Raw genomic sequence first — 18,051 nt, 5'->3', positions numbered from 1 at the left:
AGGGTTTCTCTATGCACATTTACAGCATTATATTTTATTTCAGTTGATGGTTTGAAGTTTTTCCCCTTCATTTTGTCAACTACCCACTCTCCTTTCTTAAAGTTTCTATGAAGAAAAGGCAGAATTCAAACTTAGTTTCCTATGCTTTAAGTCTACTGGTTTAGGTGGCTTCTTAAAGTAGCATTTGGAAATGGTGCTTCTAGCCTCCATCTAAAGTCTACCTGTACCTTCTGGATTGATTTACTTTTCTATATTCAACATGTTAAAATTTCATAATTTTTTAAATTGGAAGCTACTTTCCCCCTTGCTGGTTTAAAGCTCAGTTATAAATATCTACAATCAGAAACTTTGATTTAAAAAAAGGTAAATGTTTACTTTTCAGTAGAGGGAGAAGGGCTGAATAAAAATCTCATATTACTGAAAGCAGAGTAATGAGAGTTACCAATATTTTCCTGAAAATGATGGGAGAAGGCAAAACACATAAAATTATGGATAATAAAAATTTTACATTTTTTTCTAATATTTCCATCAAGAAAACAGCTGTAAATTACCACAGTCTGAAAACCCATTCCTTACTGTGACAAAACTTAGTAAAATTTAACATGAGCAAAAAAGACTAGAAACATGAAATCAATGTCTTGTGTCTTTATTTTTTCTGTGCCAAAAGGTAAGTTACACTAATAAATTGTTTTGTGCTATACAGAAATCTAAAGAAAAACAAGCATATCCTAAGAAGAAAATATTTTAAGAGCTGTACCCAATTGCCAGCAAGATATCCTTTCCCTTACGTAATTCAGACTATAACCCACATCTAGGGTATGCTGACTAGAACCAAACTTGAAAAGAACCATTAAAATACGGTGTGCCTGGGTGGCTCAGTTGGTAAAGTGCCCAATTCTTGATTTTGGCTCAGGTCATGATCTACAGCCCTGCGCAGGGCTCTGTGCTTGGGATTCTCTCTCTTCTTCTCTCTCTGCCTCTCTCCTGCTCATGCTCACTAGTGCTCTCTCTCAAAATAAATAAATAAATTAAAAAAAAAAAAAAAAAAGAACCATTAAAATAATTAAGAAGCAGGATAAAGAAGATGAATATTAAAAATTTTTAGTCTGAAAAGACGAAGGCTGAGATAAATGTACATAAAACGGTGAGCAGTGGTTTTTTTTTTTTTTTTTAAAGATATATGTTCATTTTACCTTTAAGAAAAGGTAAAGATATACATCTTTACCCTCCTCTTCCAGGATATTACAATTGGTAGGCATTCTTTGATTCAAATAAACAAAGGCAATTCTTTATTTGATAGTAAGTTTTAAGAAATTAAAAAAAGAGATTAAGGTATCCTCAAGAAATGGTACAAGTTGAGTAACAAAATCAGCTTGAAAAAAATCCATAGATACATTTATACAGGATTTACTCAACCTTCTATAGCTGATATTAGCAAAGACATTATAATTATGCACTTGGCAAGAATGTTGCTTTTAAAATTGCCTCTTTAATACAACATCTGCTTGCTTTTATGTGAACTTATTTATTCATCTGATAATCAAAAAAGCATTTTTAAAATGTTTTTAATGGCAATCTGGCAGCATCTATCAAAATAAAAAAACATACATACCCTCCTCTTATAGGAATTTATCCTACTTATATCAGCACATGTATAAAAAGGATGCTCATTGTTTATAATTGGAAAGGGATGGAAATAACCTAAATAAATATCAGTGGGGTCAATTAATTGATTCCAGAGGCATCCTTAAAGGTTTGGATTCCAAAAGCTGGGTTGAGAGTACAAAATCATTATTTCTTAAAAGTACCAGAGTGAGTCTAATGAGCCAATATAATGAGGCTGAGGCAAAAGAGACAGAAATATCACTATCACCAGAAAGCCAGGAGAGTGAGATGTCTTCATAGTCAAGAGGTCATTGATGATCCTGAGAGGAGCAGTTTTAGTAGACTACTGAGGGTGGAAGCCAGATTACAGTGAGATGTTCAGTGAAAGCAAAGGCAGTGGGATGTGCAGTGACGTGTTTTCTTCTGTTTTATTCATCCATTCTCCTAATCTGTCTTTTGACTGGAAAGTTTAATCCATTTAAAAAGTAATTATTGAAGGGATGGACTTATTATTATTGCCATTTTGTCAAATGATTTCTGTCCGCTTTACAACTGTTTGTCCCCCTTTTCCTCCCAGCAAACACATACGAGTTTTTAAAGAAGTCTAAGCACAAATGAGAGCAGAAGTAAGAAAGTAACATGGAATCCAGGGATTGAGCAGGAAAAACTTGAGCACCTTTAAACACTGAAAGATGAAAATACAGGAGTAAGAGCAGATGCTAATTGACAGAAAGGGTACTGAGAAGGCAGAACAGATGGGGCCCATTCCATATACAGGCTGGAAATATGCTTCCTCCACTGCAAAATGAGTGAAGAAAAGATGAACGTAAATGTTGAACTCTAGAGAAGCTCCCCAATTCCTCACTTGGCGTATTTACAGTCCATTCTAGTAAATTCAATTACTTGGTTTCAAGATTCATCCACAATAACAGCCAATCACAAAGGAAAGGAGATGTTTCAGGCAGGCAGGCAGTGAGAAGGGAAAATTACCACTCAACAGGCATGTTCATAGCAGAGAGGAATTTGGCAGTATCTATCAAAATATAAAATGCATACACCATCTGACTGAACAATTCAATTTCTATGAATTTATCTTATGAAAACTATTACAAGAATTTCATCAACGTACTGTTTATAATTACTAAAAAAGAGGAACATATTTTGCAAATTCAGACTACCTAAATGAATTGAAAGTAAATCTATACAATGAAGTATTAAGCAACAATTAAGATTAAGCTATGTGTAGAGGCATGGAAAACTACACAAAATATTATTTTAAATGAAAAAAGCAAACTGTAAAACAGTTTCTTAGTATTTTACATTATTTATAATATGATCCCATTTTTGTTTTTATATCTATGTGGAGAAAGATCTGAAAAAATTTATACACACACACACACACACACACACACACACAAACAAACCAAAGACTAGCCATCCTTGGGTACTGGGTTCTTCCATTTTCTAATTTTTACATTTCTATAATTTGAATGTTTAACAGTGGACACATTTATAACACTTCAACTGCCAGAAAAATAACAATCAAATATGAAAACAAATAGCCAAATAAATAAATACATTACCTGTTAGATAAAACACATAGTTCTTTTAAACTTGGAGCCATGGAATGAACTTTATAATTTTCTTGAGAGAAAAATGTCTTAAGGCCATTTTTTGGGGAAACATCCCTGTGAAACAAAGTAATTAACTTACATTTGACAATTCAGAATCTCATGCTAGACTAAGCAGCACACTGGTACAACCGTAGTTTACAACTACTATGCCCCCTATACCCTTTTCCAAGACAATCATTTCTTAATAATTTCAGTTTCATGTACCAGATGTTTGAGTTTAGATGTTTTACTTGGGTAGCTTTTAGCCTAGGCTCATTCTGAAATTCTCCAGTTCAAATAATCAGCCTTGCTCCTTAATACCCAATTAAATGTCAGAGATACTTAAGAGTCAAAGAAGAGACTGAAGTATAATAAGAGCCTGTCAGGGGCAGGGCTCACCCCAGGCTCTTAGTTTTGTACCATGCATTATTGTGCCAGGCCAAAAGACACTACAAAGACTGAATATCTTACCTATTTTCATTAACTTGGCCAATGTGATAAATGGGGTGCCTCTGCTAAAACCACTTCAAGGTCTTATATGATTTTCCATAACATCATAATTAGAGACTAAGCTATTATAGTCAATGCTTTCCATATAGGAGGCATCTAATAAATGCTGGCTGAAGGAATTAGAAAGTTAAAAACAATGAGAACCATAATCTATAAAGGACAAAGATTATTAGGACTCTGTGGAAAAAGGGCTACAATACTGTGCAAAGGTTCACATTTGGTTTCACAATGTCAATGGCGTTTTAAGAGCATCTGTGCTGCATCTGAATACATTCTTTATGGCAAGGAGCATAAATGTACATGCCTTCTACAACTTACAGTAGAACAGTCTATCAAATGGTAACTTCTGGCTGCCCATTCCCCAAATAGGAAATCTTAGCATATTTGCTCCACACTAATTTCTGTTTTTAAAAGTGTTTATCAAAAAAAAAAAAAAAACAAAAAAACAACACTGTGATTAAAGTACAAATGATAAAAATTAGAATGTCTTACTTGCTATGTGCCAATGTAGTTTCTTATGACTCGTTATGGTACTCTATCTGTGAAATCTCATTAAATTATAAGGATTTTGTATATCATACAAAAACAAAGTCAGAGACTCAGGGACAGTGAGCTTCCTGAAGGAAAGGGAGTACTGTTTGCAACAACAACAACAACAAAAACACTTACTGAGCACATACTGATTGAACCTTCTGAGTCAGGTACTATTTTCATCAGCTTTGTCATCTCTTGTAACTTTAGTATTCTCTTTGGCTAGCAAAGAGTGGATGCTCAGTAAATGTGTGTTAAACTGATGTAACGCAGCTATGTATTACATCCCTACAAAACCACGCTTACTAAGTCTGCTATTTGTGAAGTTCTCATATATTTCTAAAACAGTCTATGCATTTATGTAACCACTTGATATAGACTAACAACATGAAGCTTGTCTACTCTTAAAGAGGTTTTTCTATTACTTGTACAGATACAGGCAAGGTTCTTGGACACAAGAAAATTCTAGCCTGTCTCCTTCGCTGAGAGACCAACAATAAATACATGATGAAGCAATACCTAGTAGCAATCTGAGTGATGAACTATTGTCATTTTTAGGAGAGGAAGTGCAATCAGCTATAACTCAAAAGTGCTCAGTACGTGAAGACAAGATCCAGGTACATTCTGAACCATTAAACTTGTATCATCTTTGTGTTTCCTCCAAATCTCTCCAGGCCAGAAACTCTCCTTTGCTAAACCAGCCACCAGTCCCACTTCACCCCTCTTTAGAATACAAACAGATGTAACTCACCAGTTCAGCCTGGGTTCACCCATGGCCATCATGGAGCTCATATTTCTAGATTTCTGCTTCACTCTAGCCCACAATTCTGCTGCCTGGCAGTGCAGGCTCCAACGGAGGCAGGATTTCTCCAGAATCTACGCTCAACCGAGGAAAAACCAAAGGTCAGGATCAAAAGCAGGTGACCGGCCAGGGGCTGTTCACCTAGGTGTAAGAAGAACCTTTAACACCTACCCTCAACTGACAGGGACACCTAAAAGAGAATACAGCAGACAGATGAATATTCCCAAGGTTCTTTGGAGCAGAACAGCAATGCTGATGTAGGAGTCCTTCTCCATTTAACTTACTCCAGAAATGTAACTCTCAGGACACTCACTGAGGAAATAAAAGGGTAAAAACAGAATGGTGTTCTCATCGGTTACATACTAAATCACTTAGAGCATGGCGCTGTAAGTCCTAACTACTCAGATCCCCTGCACTCCCTTAATGCCCAAATACACCTTGCTTCCGTTTTCCCAAACATACACGGCATGGGGCAGATTCTGGCAAGCAATGCTGGACAAATACTCCCTGGTTATCAAGAATCTTTCAAAAAGAATCTCACTTTTGAGGAGGCTGAGGTCCAGGTGACTTAAGTGACATTTCACAGGATCATACAGAGGAATCACTAGGACTGCAAATCTGGGTTGACCACTCTATGTTCACTGCTTCTCCTTCATCCGGAACGGACCGATAAAGTGGTATGTGAGAAACGAGCAGTCACATTTAAGAGTCGGTCTCTCGGTACCTGACGGGCCTGACCTGCTCCTACATAATCCCACCTCTCACATTATGACCCGCTGTGGGGTTGGGGAGGGAGGGTCGATGAAGGTAAAAGGAATGGCTGCGGGAAGGGGGCGGAAGGAGAAACAAGGTTCCAGAAAGGCAAGTTAAAGGGGTGAGCAAAGCCGTGGGAGGGGGCCGCGCCAAAACCCGGAGCTGAGGGTCCTAGTCCGGCCGAGGGGGCCGCCATGTTCCCTCCTCCCGCCCTCACGAGCGCCCGCCTGCAGGGCAGCGCCCTTCCTTCCGCGCCTCTGCTGCAAAGCAGCCTTTCCGCCCACCTCTTAGTCCGCGGCGGCTCTGACCCGGGCCGCGGCCCCCACTCCACACACGCTCCACCCCACTCCTTACACTGTCGCGCGCGCCCTCGGAAGGCCTTATTTAAAGGACGTAGCCGCGCCGTCTCGGCCCTGCGTAATGACGTATCCAACGACGCCGGGGGCGGGGCCCGAGTACTCCCTCTCGAATTCGGGGTATTTCGGCTAGAAATTGCGAGGTTCGGTGCGTCGCGGCTGGCCTGAAGGAAGGAGCCAGGGGTTGCGTGTTGTCCTAGAAAGTCCTCGACCTTGAGGGGATGATGAATTAAAAGGAGGACGGGCGACAAGTACAGTACTGGAAGGACCCGAACAGACTTGGTTGTGACCTTAGGCTAATGTCTTAGCTTCCTAACGCTGTCTCCTCATCAGTAAGGTGGAGATATTAGCACCTACTTGGTAGTATTTTTTAAAGGATTACATGAAATAACGGAGAGAGTTGTGCTCAACATGGTACTTGGCACACAACAGCTCCTCCACGTCCCACCCCACTTTAGATGTCAGTTTCCACCAGCAGCCCCTCTGGCTCTCCCACTAATTTTGTTCTCATTCATTAAGGAAAGATTTATTGAGCACTTACAATTTGTGCTTGGTGCTGGTTACATATATGGGCCTAAGACTGAATACCAGTTCTAACAGGAGCTTTTGATCATTGGGAATCTGATTCACATTAAATAATTATAAAACAAAGTAGAAAGTAGTAAGCTACGTAAGAGAAATTGTACGAATTCAGAGGGAGAGAAATTACTAGTGAGAGGGACAAAAAGCAGCTTTTAATAGCTAATGATACCTTTTGAATACTTATATATCAGTTACCACATTGGACACTTGACATGTCAGCTCATTTGAAGAATTTGAAGTATGTGGATGATGAGAAAGGACATTCTAGAAAGAGACCAGCACAAGGAGCCACATAAATCTATTGTATGAACAGAGTCCAGTGTGTATGCTAACAGAAAAACATGTTCTAAATTTTACAATGATTTATGATATGTAAAGCTATGTTCAGAGAGAAATTATACTTCTATTAAAAATCTCCCTTGGGGTGCCTGGGCGGCTCAGTCGGTTGAGCCTCTGACTTCGGCTCAGGTCATGATCTCACAGTTTGTGGGTTCGAGCCCCACATCAGGCTCTGTGCTGACCGCTTGCTCAGAACCTGGAGCCTGCTTCAGAATCTGTGTCTTCTTCTCTCTCTGCCCCTCTCCCGCTCCCGCTTTGTTTCACTCTGATTCTCAAAAATAAATAAATGTAAAAAAATTAAAAAAAAAAATCTCCCTTGAATCCAGTGACCCTTAGGTAATTTATTTTATCTGAGATGCAAGGACTATGAAAAGTAGTAGAGGAAAAGGGTTTGAAAAACAGACTGGGACGAGGCCACACAAGAACATATAAGTTAGATTAAGGATTCTGACTTTATTGTATAAGAAATGAAATGCTGGGCTGGGTGGGGATGTTTATCAGCAGAAGTATGACACAGTCAGAGTTTCTGTGTTTCAGGAAAGTTTATCTGGCAATGTATTAAATGAGTTGTAGCACAGAGGCAGGTTAGGACACAGTGCTTATGAATACTTGCAAATCAGCCAGAGCAATGACTGGCACTGTGCAGGTAGCACTTATTAGATGAGTGATGTTGACAGCCTGTGCTAGGACAGAGATGGACATCAAAACGGTGTAGAATTTCAAGTGTTGGGTACTATCTCTTAAAGCATGCAGTCAGAGAGAATTGGGAATCCTCTCCTACTGTTTAGCAGCTGCTTATGAAACTGTTCAAGAATAGTTCAGGCACTTATGCTGCTGTTATCAGCACATAGTAGTGTGATATAGTAACATCACCATACGTGGCCTGTGTTGAGATTACAAATTATCATCAAAGAGTATACTCTGGTTTGGTCTATTTGATTTCCAGTGGTTGCAAGATAGCACATAGAATCAGAATTTTTAGAGCCAGAATGAACTTTGGAGATTATCTAGTCTAACTTCTTATTTTCCTGTTAAGGAAACTAAGGCCCAGGTTGTCCAATGACTTTTCCAACATTATATGATAAGTGATAAAGTGGATCCTAAAAATTAGGTCTTATAACTTTTACCATTACAATATATTAAATGGATGTCTCCTTTATTCTTTTTTTTTAAATTTTTTTTTAAATTTATTTTTGCGACAGAGACAGAGCATGAGCCGGGGGGGGGGGGGGCAGTGCAGAGAGAGAGGGAGACACAGAATCCGAAGCAGGCTCCAGGCTCTGAGCTGTCAGCACAGAGCCCGACACGGGGCTCGAACCTACAGACTGTGAGATCATGACCTGAGCCGAAGTCGGACGCTTAACGGACTGAGCCACCCAGGTGCCCCTGTCTCCTTTATTCTTTATGCTCTGCTTGTAAACCAGAAGCAGCTTAGTGAAATGAACATGGATTTTGGAGTCTAGCTGATATGGGTTTTATCTCAGTTTTCTTGCTTACTGGCAGTGTGATCCTAGACATGTTGTGTCTCCTCTGTGAGCCTTGGTTTCTTCATCTGGGTAAAGGAGACTGTAATATCTCCCCTACAGAATTGTGACGGTTAGAAGTAATATGTAAAAAAAAAAAAAAAAAAAAAAAAAATGCAAAGAGTAAATATTCAACATAAAATAGCCATCAGTATATATTTTTTCTGCCCTACAAAACCCCACAGTGGTGGGGCGCCTGGGTGGCTAAGTTGGTTAAGTGTCTGACTTTGGCTCAGGTCATGATCTCATGGTTCGTGAGTTTGACCCCGCAATGGGCTCCATGCTGGCAGTGTTGAGGGTGCTTGGGATTCTCTCTCTCTCAAAATAAAAACAAACAAACAAAAAAACAGTGGAGGTGGCATTATAAACAAATGATTATAATACAAATAAGAAACAGTACACAGACACACACACACACACACAGATTCTATGGGAACACAATGAGGAATAAATTCATTCTGATTGAGACAGTTTAGATACCACTTCAAGGAAGTTTATTTTACATTGGGTCTTGAAAGATGAGTAGCAATTCCCTGGGTAGAGAAGAGAAGAGACCTGTGGGTTTTCAGGTTTGGAAAAAATGCAGAAATGTGAAACAGCACTGTATGTTCTGGGGAAGGGGAAGAGCTACTCCCATATGGTGTGTGTGGTGTGGGGGGTAATGAAACTCATTGGACTGAAAAGGGGAGAAGGGGCCAGAGAGGGTCTTCATGCTATGTTAGGGAAGTACGCTGGGTTTTATGCTCTTGGTGATGTGGAAACCAGTGTGTGTGTGTAGTAGGTTTAAAACAGCTTTATTGTATCCATGTATCATAAAACATAATCTATGTATCATAAAATTCACCCATTTTATTTGTATCATTCAGTGATTTTTAGTAAATTTGTGGAGTTTTGCAAATTGTAAGTCAACTCTGCCAAGTTATAAAACATTCCATTACCCTGATAAATCCTTTGTGCCCCTTTACAGTTAATCTCTCTTCCCACTCTCTAGCCCCAGGCAAACCCTAATCTGCTTTCCATCTCTATAGATTTGCCTTTTCCAGACAAAAAATTATACAATATGGATTCTTTCTCTTGGCAAAGTATTTTCAAGATCATCCATATTGTAGTAGGTGTTAGTAGTTTTGTTGCTGGATTGTAGGGCATTTACAGATATGCCCCATTTTGTTTATCCATACAACAGTTGACAGACATTAGATGGTTTCCACTTTTTGGCTGTTATGAGTAATGTTATGAGCATTTGTATACCACCCTCTGTGTGAAGTTTGTATGTTCATTTCTCTTGGGCAGATACCAAGGAGTGGAATTGTTGGGCTGTATGGTAAACTTATGCTTAACTTTTTGAGACCCTACCAAACTGTTTTCCAAAGTGATTGTGCCGTTTTATTCAATGGGTTTTTAGGCAGAAGAAAGATGAGATTTTCCATTTTTGCTAAATTGAAAAACAAACAAACTCAGAGGTTGAATGAGAAGTCAGTTTCATATTAAAAGTATTTAGCAGTAGGTACTTAGTTTGAATTTACAAGATGTTTCATTGGACCAAATTTCAAAGAGAACTCTTAAAAGGGCAACCACTTGGTTAAGTAAAGTTATTACAGTTGCTTCTAGATTTGTGTTTCTTCTTGTGGACCAAGAGACAGAGAAATATGCATGGTCATCTGTTTTCTATTAGTTCCAAGTCATTTCCTACCGTTCAGCCAATGAGCTTCCTTTGCCTGATTTGTGGTGAACTTAGCTTTGGAGAGTTTATTGTCTGGTAAGTACTTCACTCAGGAAATCACTTCATGAATTTACAATCATCCATAAGGACCTTTCAAGATGGGAGTCCAGAAATAGTTCCCTAGCAAAGAGGTTTCAATCTAGTAATTGATTCAGGACTATCGGGGGGGGGGGGGGAATACTATTGCCAGTAGTAGTTTGCTCAAATTGGGCTTTTCAGAAAAAAATCCTATTTCAAGTGGGGAGGGAATTCTCATTACTTCTGAAAGCTAGCTTAGCGCTCTGGCTCGAGATATCCTGTTTCAGAAGAGAATGGCTAAAGAGTTCAAAATTTCCCACTCAGAAGATAATTTGTGAAGTTTATTTTGTTGTGTTCTGTATGACATGGTTCCTGTGCTAAAACAAACAAATAGAAAACCCAGAACTAACTGTTCATCTGAATGCTGGTCTTCTGTAGGGAGCATCTAACTCTCCCACAGAGGGGTTGATGACAGAAGAGATAATTTCAAGTAGGATAATTAAGTAATTATTTATATTCATCTTTAGAGCACAGTATGTATTTTATTGGAGGGATAAAGAAAGAAGGGTAGAAAAGGTGGGTGTGAGATTTGTTAGGAGGTTATGATCATAATTTTGGCTGAGGCCAATATTAAAATTAGTTTTTGTTCTCCAAGCACAAAACAAGTAATAGTTGAAACAACTTCTCCCCCCACAAAGAGGAAGTCCTCTTGGAGTGAAAAAATTGTCTGAGAAGCCCATCAAGTGGAAAAACAACAAATGGATTGTTGAGACATGCCTATATTTTACTGGAGTCAACAGTACCCCTCCTGAGGAGAAAAAAAAATCCAGAGGCAAAGTCAAATGTATTAAGGCTAGCTTATGTCTTTCCAACATCAGAGATAAATGACGTTAGAAAAAAAGAAAACAAAACAGGATTTTTCTCCAGCTTACTCCTGGTGGCACAGTGCAATTACAGAGTGCCTGTTAATCTAGTAGTAGACTTCTGCCCCTCTGGAGAGTCTAGGCTTGCATTAAGAAAAGTTGAGGATCCATCAGTGTGATTCTTCTGGGATCCAGGAGTGTTCTCCTGACAAAAACTCCCTGCTTGCGCCCATGTTCCTGAAATCCCGCAGGCAAGAATGTTTTTATTCTTCTGGTCTCTGGTGGCTTATGTGATATTAACCGCCTCTTTTAGGGCTTTGAATACCACTGGGGCCCATCTTCAGTTTCTTGTTCAAAAGGGGAAGTCGACGCGCTGAGCTGCATCTCAGCACATCAGCGGTTACCCTCCGCAGCTCACGAGCATAGTCTTTTCGCAGACCTGTCATGAGAAGTCAAGGCCTGCTCTGCACTGGTCCGTTTAATCCAAGTGCACATTAAAAGTGGAAGTCTAATTTTGAGGGGCTAGACTGATCTTGGCTTATGAGAGTAGTAATAGTAGCAACCAAGAGACACACTGCGGTCAGGTCTTACTAGGATTATTACTTTCGCCTTTTCTCCAAGAGTTTTTTAACCAGATGTTTGTTTTCCTTTCTATTCCCCCATGAGACCATTATATACAGGACGTAAGAAATTCCTCTTATACTCCTGTTCTGGTATCCCTCTGGAAGCTGGGCAAGTTAATACATGTTGCGGAGGTGAGTGTAAACCATTGTTTTCATCAGAAGGAGGTTAGGCATGGGTTTGGCCAAAGGCCTGGATGTGACAGATTTCATAATTTGAACTCCATTATGTGCATTAATTCTTAATTTCCTGAGATGCTAGAAGGTGGTGAATATTTGTAATTATGTAGAACTTGACAGTCTACAAATATTTCACATGCATAATCTTTTTCTTCCTTTTCTCTGAGGCAATTGGAAATAAAAGCAGGATTAGGGACTCTCACATGAAGCAACTTTTGGGGTCAATTCACATATTTATTTTACTGAGTGCAAGAGACACTTAGGCATTGTAGTATGCATGTAGTAGAGGAAAATACCAACTCTGTTGCCTTTATTCTGACCTCAGGGTAGTTTATAATTTGAATGTTCTGACATTACTTTCAAAATATTTTATTTTATTTAAGAGAGAGTGAGAGAGAGTGAGTGAGTAGGGGAGAGGGGCAGAGGGAGAGAGAGAGAGAGAGAAAGAGAATCTCAGGCAGGCTCCACACTCAGCCTGGAGCCCCATGCAGAGCTCTATCCCATGACATTGGGACCATGACCTGAGCTGAAATCAAGAGGCAGACACTCAACTGACTGAGCCACCAGGGCACCCTCCTTTCAAAATAAATTATGATGAGGGTTTTTGCATCATTAAAATATTGTGATACTTAGCTGATGTTTAAATTTATTAGTTTACTTCTATATACACAAGCGGTGGTTGGGCTGGAGTAGGGCAAAGATAGCTCAGGTAAAGACGGATTTTTCTGTCTTTGGCATCATTTCTGACATTCCATTGTAATGATTTCTAAAGCAAAGATGACAAAGTTTGGTGTGCATTCAGGATTTCTCCCCTCCCATACATCAGGGCAGATACCACTAATCAGTCGTAGCACCCTTCTTTGAGACAGCAAACAGCCTGAGAATCCTTCAATGCTGCATTTCTGGTAGCTGTGTCCAATCAACAGACTGGTTAAAATTTCTTTCTTCGACTTCTCTGATCCAAAGGGTAGCTTGATCCTTCTATACATTTTCCCTCAGCAAATGGAAATGAATTAATTTTTTTAAAAAGGACTATACTACAGACCAGTACTGCTCAAATTTAATTTGCAAACCAATCACCTGGGGATCTTGTAAAAATGCAGATTCTGACTTAGTAGGTCTGGGAAGGTGCCTAGAATCCTGCATTTCTAGTAAGGTCAATGTTGCAGGTGATGCCAGTGCGAATGATCTGTGGATGGCACTTTGAATAGCAAGGTTGTTCTGGTCCATTTTCTGGAGACAAAATGTGAGCTAGCAAACTTGATGCAACTCAATAACCAAGAAAAAAGAAGAAAAACAGGCAAGTGTTCCATTAGAAGCTGAAGTTTTATTATAGGATAACAGTACATAAAGCACATCTAAAATTGATGTGTTCAATGCACTTTTAATAAAGGTAATGTAATATTAAAGGTACAGTTTCTAAGTACAATATAACAACATTCATATTAGAATGAAAATCGGAGTATTTAAAAGACAACATTAAATCTCTCTTTTTTTTTTTACAGCTTGTATTTACAAAATGAATCAAAATATTTTTTTTTTAAATTGAGGACTCAATAAAATAACAAACAGCTGGAAATAAGCAGACTACCATAAGAGTGAATTGAAAAGAAAACCCAATGTAAGTGAAAAGTTGGATGATCCTCTAATAAAGATCATTAGCAAAGTTTTAGTACAATACTGTTTTTAGGATTCCCGTAAATGGCTTGCATTTTTAGTGTGGCAGAAAAGGAGTTTTTACATACTGTACACAAAACAGACAGCATATATTTATAGGTACAGTATTACTGTTTCCAAACTTGCATGTATATTTACAGAAGGCTGAGTTTGTTACTCACAGAGTTTTGTGACATTTGTGTGCTTAATCCTTAAGACCTACACACAATTAGAATCAGCATTTCATGTGGTCTTTTTAAATGTGGCTTTATTACTTGGTTGTAGAAGAAAGTGTTAACCATAAGGCTTGACATACTTTATAAATTTACCAAAAAAAAAAAAAATCCCAGGAAAAAGTTTTAATTTGGGCACACTTGTCATTTAACAGTTATCAAATGCTGACGTGTGCTGGCCATTGTGTAGACACGAAGAGATACAATCTCTACCCTCAGGAAGTTTAGGATGCTAAATGGTGCTGAGAAACAAAACAAAACAAAACAAAACAAAACAAAACAAAAACAGGTTTCAATCTCTACGTGAAGCAATAAGGAATGACGTGATTTGTATTTAAAAGAGATTTCTCCCTAAACTGTAGCCAATTCACTTTAAAAGGTTAACTCTTAGCATTCGCTCTCATTAACCACATGATTGCATTTATAATTAAGGTAACAGCAACTCTTCCATAAAAATGGAAAATGTCTAGAATTGTGGGTAAATATGCAGTGCACGGAAGCCAATAACCATGGCTTGAGAATTTATTACCTTCAATTACAAAAAGTGCAGTAAACAGAAACATTTGCTCTATATTTATAAATTGCTCAAAAATCTTTGCTAAAGATCTTACAAATTCAGTAATATTACAGAACAATTCTAATCAATATTTAATAAGGTTAACTACATCCTTAGTCAGATATTTGATATACTTTGATTTGTAAGAATGCCAATAGGTCTTGGGAGAACAGGTGAAAGAGTTTTAAAGTGAAGGTCTTTCACTCAGTTCATGGAACTGGTTGAGGTCATATTAAAACAGAACATCTCTTGTCAAATTTGCTTTATGGCCCATGTTCTGCCATGATAGTGGACATCTCTATGCTTCCCATGGCTCAGGTAGGAGGGGAAAGTTTCTGCCATCAAGCCACCAAGGATATTTTATATAAATGCCTATCATCTATAATAGGAGCTAAGTACACAACTCTGTCAGGTGCCAATAATACAATTCCTTAGTAAGAAAAAACAAAAGTATTACTCCATTAAACCAGAGTGTTTTTTTAGGATCTTGAAGGCCTGGCAAATTATTTCTCATCTCAGGAGATACGGTATAAAGCCAAGTAGCAAACATAAAGTAAATGCTAATAAATTTTCATATATCCATATTTATAAACAGATTCACCCTATAGATGTCAAATATCCATACTAAGGAAGTAATTTTATCCTAATTAAATACACTCTAGAATAATTTATATAATGATATTATGTATTTAAAGAGAAAAGCATGTCCCAAATCCAGCACTCTGATACAGCTGCCAGTGGGAACAGGTAGATATATATATATATATGTATATATATACAAATATATAGTTATACTCAGTGAAATTAACAAGACCCAAAGGTGGTATTGTCTAGGAATAAAAGGGATTTTTTTGTTGTTCACAAAAGTAACTTATCTAGCACCACACATCAGAAAAACACAAAAATAGCACACTCTAGTTCTAAACAGCTATGTCTAAAATAGATTATATAGTAAAACCAGTATTATACAGCATATTGTGGATTTGATAAACAGATAAATATTTGCACTGAGTAGGCTGTTTATAATATAACATTTTCTTATCTATACAGAATGAAAGCCAAAAAGTTAACTGTATAGAGATGTGCAGAACAACATTAAATATTATGACTTAAAAGCAGGGACAAAGGTAAATTTGAAAGAAGAGTAAGAGAGAAAATGTTTACAGGCCATTACAAGTTCTTAAGTTAATAGTAAATAAGGAATCAATTGCTCAAGTTGAAGAAAGCAGTAAACAAGAGATTGCATTTACATGCAGATGTCTAAAATTTGTATTTTTTTAAGTCTATGCACAAAAGTCATTTGTTTTATTGCTTGACATTCAGTTATGGCTAGATTATTTAACCTATTTTTTTTTTGTACTTTGGAAACAAGAATATCGTTAAAGGTGCCATAAAAATGGACAACATTGAAAACGGTTTGCAAATAAACCACCTAACACTGCAGTTCTTTATACATATTAAAAGCCTTGTCTGGGGTTTGTCATATGTTAAATATATTTAAACTGGGAAAATATGTTGTAGCTTGAAGCCTCCCATTGGCCCAAACATCCAATACAAAAACACATCTCCACAAAAGGAGCAGGCAGACAATACAGGTACATTTAAAGAAGCAGCCAGCTAATGTCCTAACGTTTAAAATTTACCACTGTTTTATATGAGATTTCAAACCATTGTGGATAAGAAGAGAATTTTGGATTCAGGAAGATGTGTACAGTACATGTGGATTTTTTGTGTGTGAAATCATATTCACTATATTGCTCAAGAATTATCTGCATTTACATATGCAATCTGTTTAATAATAACCAAGTTCCTAGAAATGGTATTCATCCACATTACAGTCATAATGAGTGAAAAGGAAACACACAGACATTGGAGAGAGTTTAGTTGCTCTTAGAGAACAACATAATGGCGTGTGCAGTGTGTCAATGCTAGTAGCAAGCTGTCTTTCATTAGTCCTTAGAAGGAAAGAAGTAAAAGGAAATGTGGCAAACACACTAAATGTAAACAGCAAACACAGATTCTATAGGCATCTATTTAAAATATTCATGTTCAGTTTCTCAACACAAGACTCCATTTTATGTTGCATTGCTGAAAAAACATCTCTATTTGGACTGAATATTCTGTCATTCATTTGTAAATAAGTAAATGACTGAATGAATGTATTTATTGCTCTAAGATCTGAGGGTCTGGTTAAACACGGAGATCCCTCTATCTGTGATGTTTCCTTGGTATAAAGCCAGGCTTCTGGATTATTTTATAAAATTATTCTGAGAGCCTGACAAAACTGATCTCACACAAACAAGCAACAGACCCAGAAGTGAAACCGATTGCTATGTAAAGACATTTACAAATCTGCCGCCTTCTCATACCTTAAGAATAAACAATAATGGGAAGGCCTCTTTAATCAAAATCAAATCTGGTGGCACCTCTTTAATAATACTAGTGTTTAGAGATAGAACGAAGACTTGTATTACAGACATTAGCAACAGATCAAGATTTACTATTGCAATTACATTTGTTAATCTGATCCATAGTATAAGTTGTTTTCATAGGGTTCTGTTGTATCATATCTTTATAAGTAAGAAGTGGCAATCACATGATACAGTATGTGAAAACGTCAATAACCTGTGTATGTTTATATATATGCATATGTATGTATATATGTATATGTGTATGAATATACACCTATATGTATGTGTGTGTGTATACATACATATAGGCAGAGAGAGTAAGAGAGAGAGACAGGGAGAGACAGAGATTTCTGCCATGTTCCATAGTCTTTAATATCAAAACCAACAAGGTCAAAGTTTCTTTTTCATCTAAACAACATGGAAAGTTTTCCCAAATTATACTCTGCTATGGGAGTAAGAAAATATGTAAAACTTCTTCTGAATGTGTATTCCAGGTATGGAAGAATCAAAGCCAACAGTATACTGAGGTTCACTGACCTTATGAAAAGTAATACAAGGAAACATAAGAGCGACGCTCCAGTTCAAAAATGTCCAACGTAACCTAAAAGCTGGCTTGTGGTGCTGTTATATTGTCTTTAAACATTAGCTCTTGTATTAATTCAATGGATGAAAACTATAAATGTGGAAGTAAAAGAATGGTGTTACATAGAGGGATTTTTTGGTTTGCTTCTGGAGAACACAATTAAAATAAGTTATTTGCTAGCATTTGAAAAGACTTGTTCAAACTTTCAGCTGTTTCACTGCACCAATAAGCAGGCTCTCATCTCATGAGTGGTTTCAACAATTTTTTGCACACCATGTAGAATTTGAAATAGTTCCTAATATATAATGCTATGAATATATTTATCATGGATGGTTTAATTATTAGAGAAAGGTAAATGGAGTATGTGGAAATGCACTTGAAGTGATACTCCCTGTTGGTATATCGCCTATTAATGTATCTTGTGAAGTAGTGCTTTGGAAGTTATTCCATGTTTTTAACCACACAAGACTGAAGAACACATACATTTTGAACTCAACAAAACAAGACGATAGTGAAGAGTTTACACGCACGCACACGCAGTCCTACACAGTTCACTTGTGCCTTGAGGGATAGCATTATTATCACTATTATTAATAA

General features: G+C 37.6%; 1 protein-coding gene and 1 long non-coding RNA gene across 7 annotated transcripts in view; one reads left to right on the top strand and one right to left on the bottom strand.

The window, feature by feature from the left end:
* ICE2 (interactor of little elongation complex ELL subunit 2) overlaps nt 1-6,152 on the bottom strand; it is a 64,684-nt gene extending 58,532 nt beyond the window's left edge. For 3 of the 5 annotated variants that reach the window (XM_042988731.1, XM_042988733.1, XM_042988734.1), the window contains exons 1-4: nt 5,603-6,010; nt 5,233-5,373; nt 5,011-5,135; nt 3,189-3,293 (exon numbers count right to left, since the gene is read on the bottom strand). In XM_042988731.1, the coding sequence (XP_042844665.1) occupies nt 3,189-3,293; nt 5,011-5,051 (146 nt within the window). In that variant the 5' untranslated portion in view covers nt 5,052-5,135; nt 5,233-5,373; nt 5,603-6,010. Of the gene's footprint in view, nt 1-3,188; nt 3,294-5,010; nt 5,136-5,232; nt 5,374-5,602; nt 6,011-6,098 lie in introns of those variants that run through there. The other 2 variants (XM_042988732.1, XM_007084476.3) reach the window with 2 other exon arrangements.
* A 167-nt stretch (nt 6,153-6,319) lies between these two features.
* On the top strand, nt 6,320-17,418 carry LOC122239460. Of its 2 annotated transcripts, none has more exons than XR_006218602.1 (5): nt 6,320-6,452; nt 10,287-10,370; nt 11,882-11,970; nt 13,521-13,636; nt 17,366-17,418. It is a non-coding gene; the product is annotated as an uncharacterized LOC122239460 (long non-coding RNA). The 2 variants fall into 2 exon arrangements; XR_006218601.1 differs by having other exon boundaries at nt 6,320-6,507.
* The last annotated feature ends 633 nt before the right edge of the window (nt 17,419-18,051 follow it).

Source organism: Panthera tigris, chromosome B3 (genome assembly GCF_018350195.1).
Source record: "Panthera tigris isolate Pti1 chromosome B3, P.tigris_Pti1_mat1.1, whole genome shotgun sequence".
NCBI classification, from domain to species: Eukaryota; Metazoa; Chordata; class Mammalia; order Carnivora; family Felidae; genus Panthera; species Panthera tigris.
This window is presented reverse-complemented; position numbering and strand designations above follow the sequence as displayed.